Source organism: Opisthorchis viverrini (assembly GCF_000715545.1).
Source record: "Opisthorchis viverrini unplaced genomic scaffold opera_v5_6419, whole genome shotgun sequence".
Taxonomy (NCBI): domain Eukaryota; kingdom Metazoa; phylum Platyhelminthes; class Trematoda; order Opisthorchiida; family Opisthorchiidae; genus Opisthorchis; species Opisthorchis viverrini.
Window position 1 is genome coordinate 1 of NW_008759577.1, and position 630 is coordinate 630.

At 42.5% G+C, this 630-nt stretch overlaps 1 protein-coding gene across 1 annotated transcript; it reads right to left on the minus strand.

Moving 5' to 3' along the window:
* Positions 1-120: 120 nt before the first annotated feature.
* On the minus strand, positions 121-405 carry T265_16165 (hypothetical protein; the record flags this gene model as incomplete). Its single annotated transcript, XM_009179709.1, has 1 exon — positions 121-405. A coding segment is annotated over one exon (285 nt), but the record flags the coding sequence as incomplete, so codon positions are not given.
* Between the last annotated feature and the right edge of the window lie 225 nt (positions 406-630).

A 630-nucleotide genomic window follows, 5' to 3' on the forward strand; every position in this document is an offset into this window, starting at 1 on the left:
TTTCGGTGGGTGTCTGGGTAGCAGAGAGTAATAGGAATGAAAACACCGATCACTTTAGTGAGTAACAGAGGGATTCACTACAGAGGGAAGTTACCAATAGGAAAGTAAAATTCAGATTACCTTTCCCTTCAAAGCGGCGCGGTAGAATTTCTGCGCTGCGGTGGTATATTCCTGTGTTCGACCCAAAAGTATGAGGCCTGAGTAAGAAGCTGGGAGAGACTCAGCAATATACAATTTCGGGATCGTGTTGGATAGGCTTGTAGGTGGATTCATTCCATCCGGCAAATGAGAGAATGTATAGACCGGACTTTGGCTGAATGTTCCTGTCGAGGACGCATCGTCGATCAGTTTGCACAAATGTGGAAGACAGTCTTTTATCGACAGAGGAACTCCATCATCTGCGCACTGTCAAAAATTTGAAGCGAAATATTATCAAGGTAATGAAAGTCAGAATGAAAACGGAACTATCAGTGAGAAGGGTTCTTTGAAAATCATGAGCCGAAAGCAAAATCAGCCTAACAACCCGCTAGAAGGGTTTTAAAGACAAGAAAAATAGTTTTTACATAATCTAGTCACATGCATATTGAGGGCATACAAGGCAATGCTCATTCATGGGCGCGAAAAATAAAC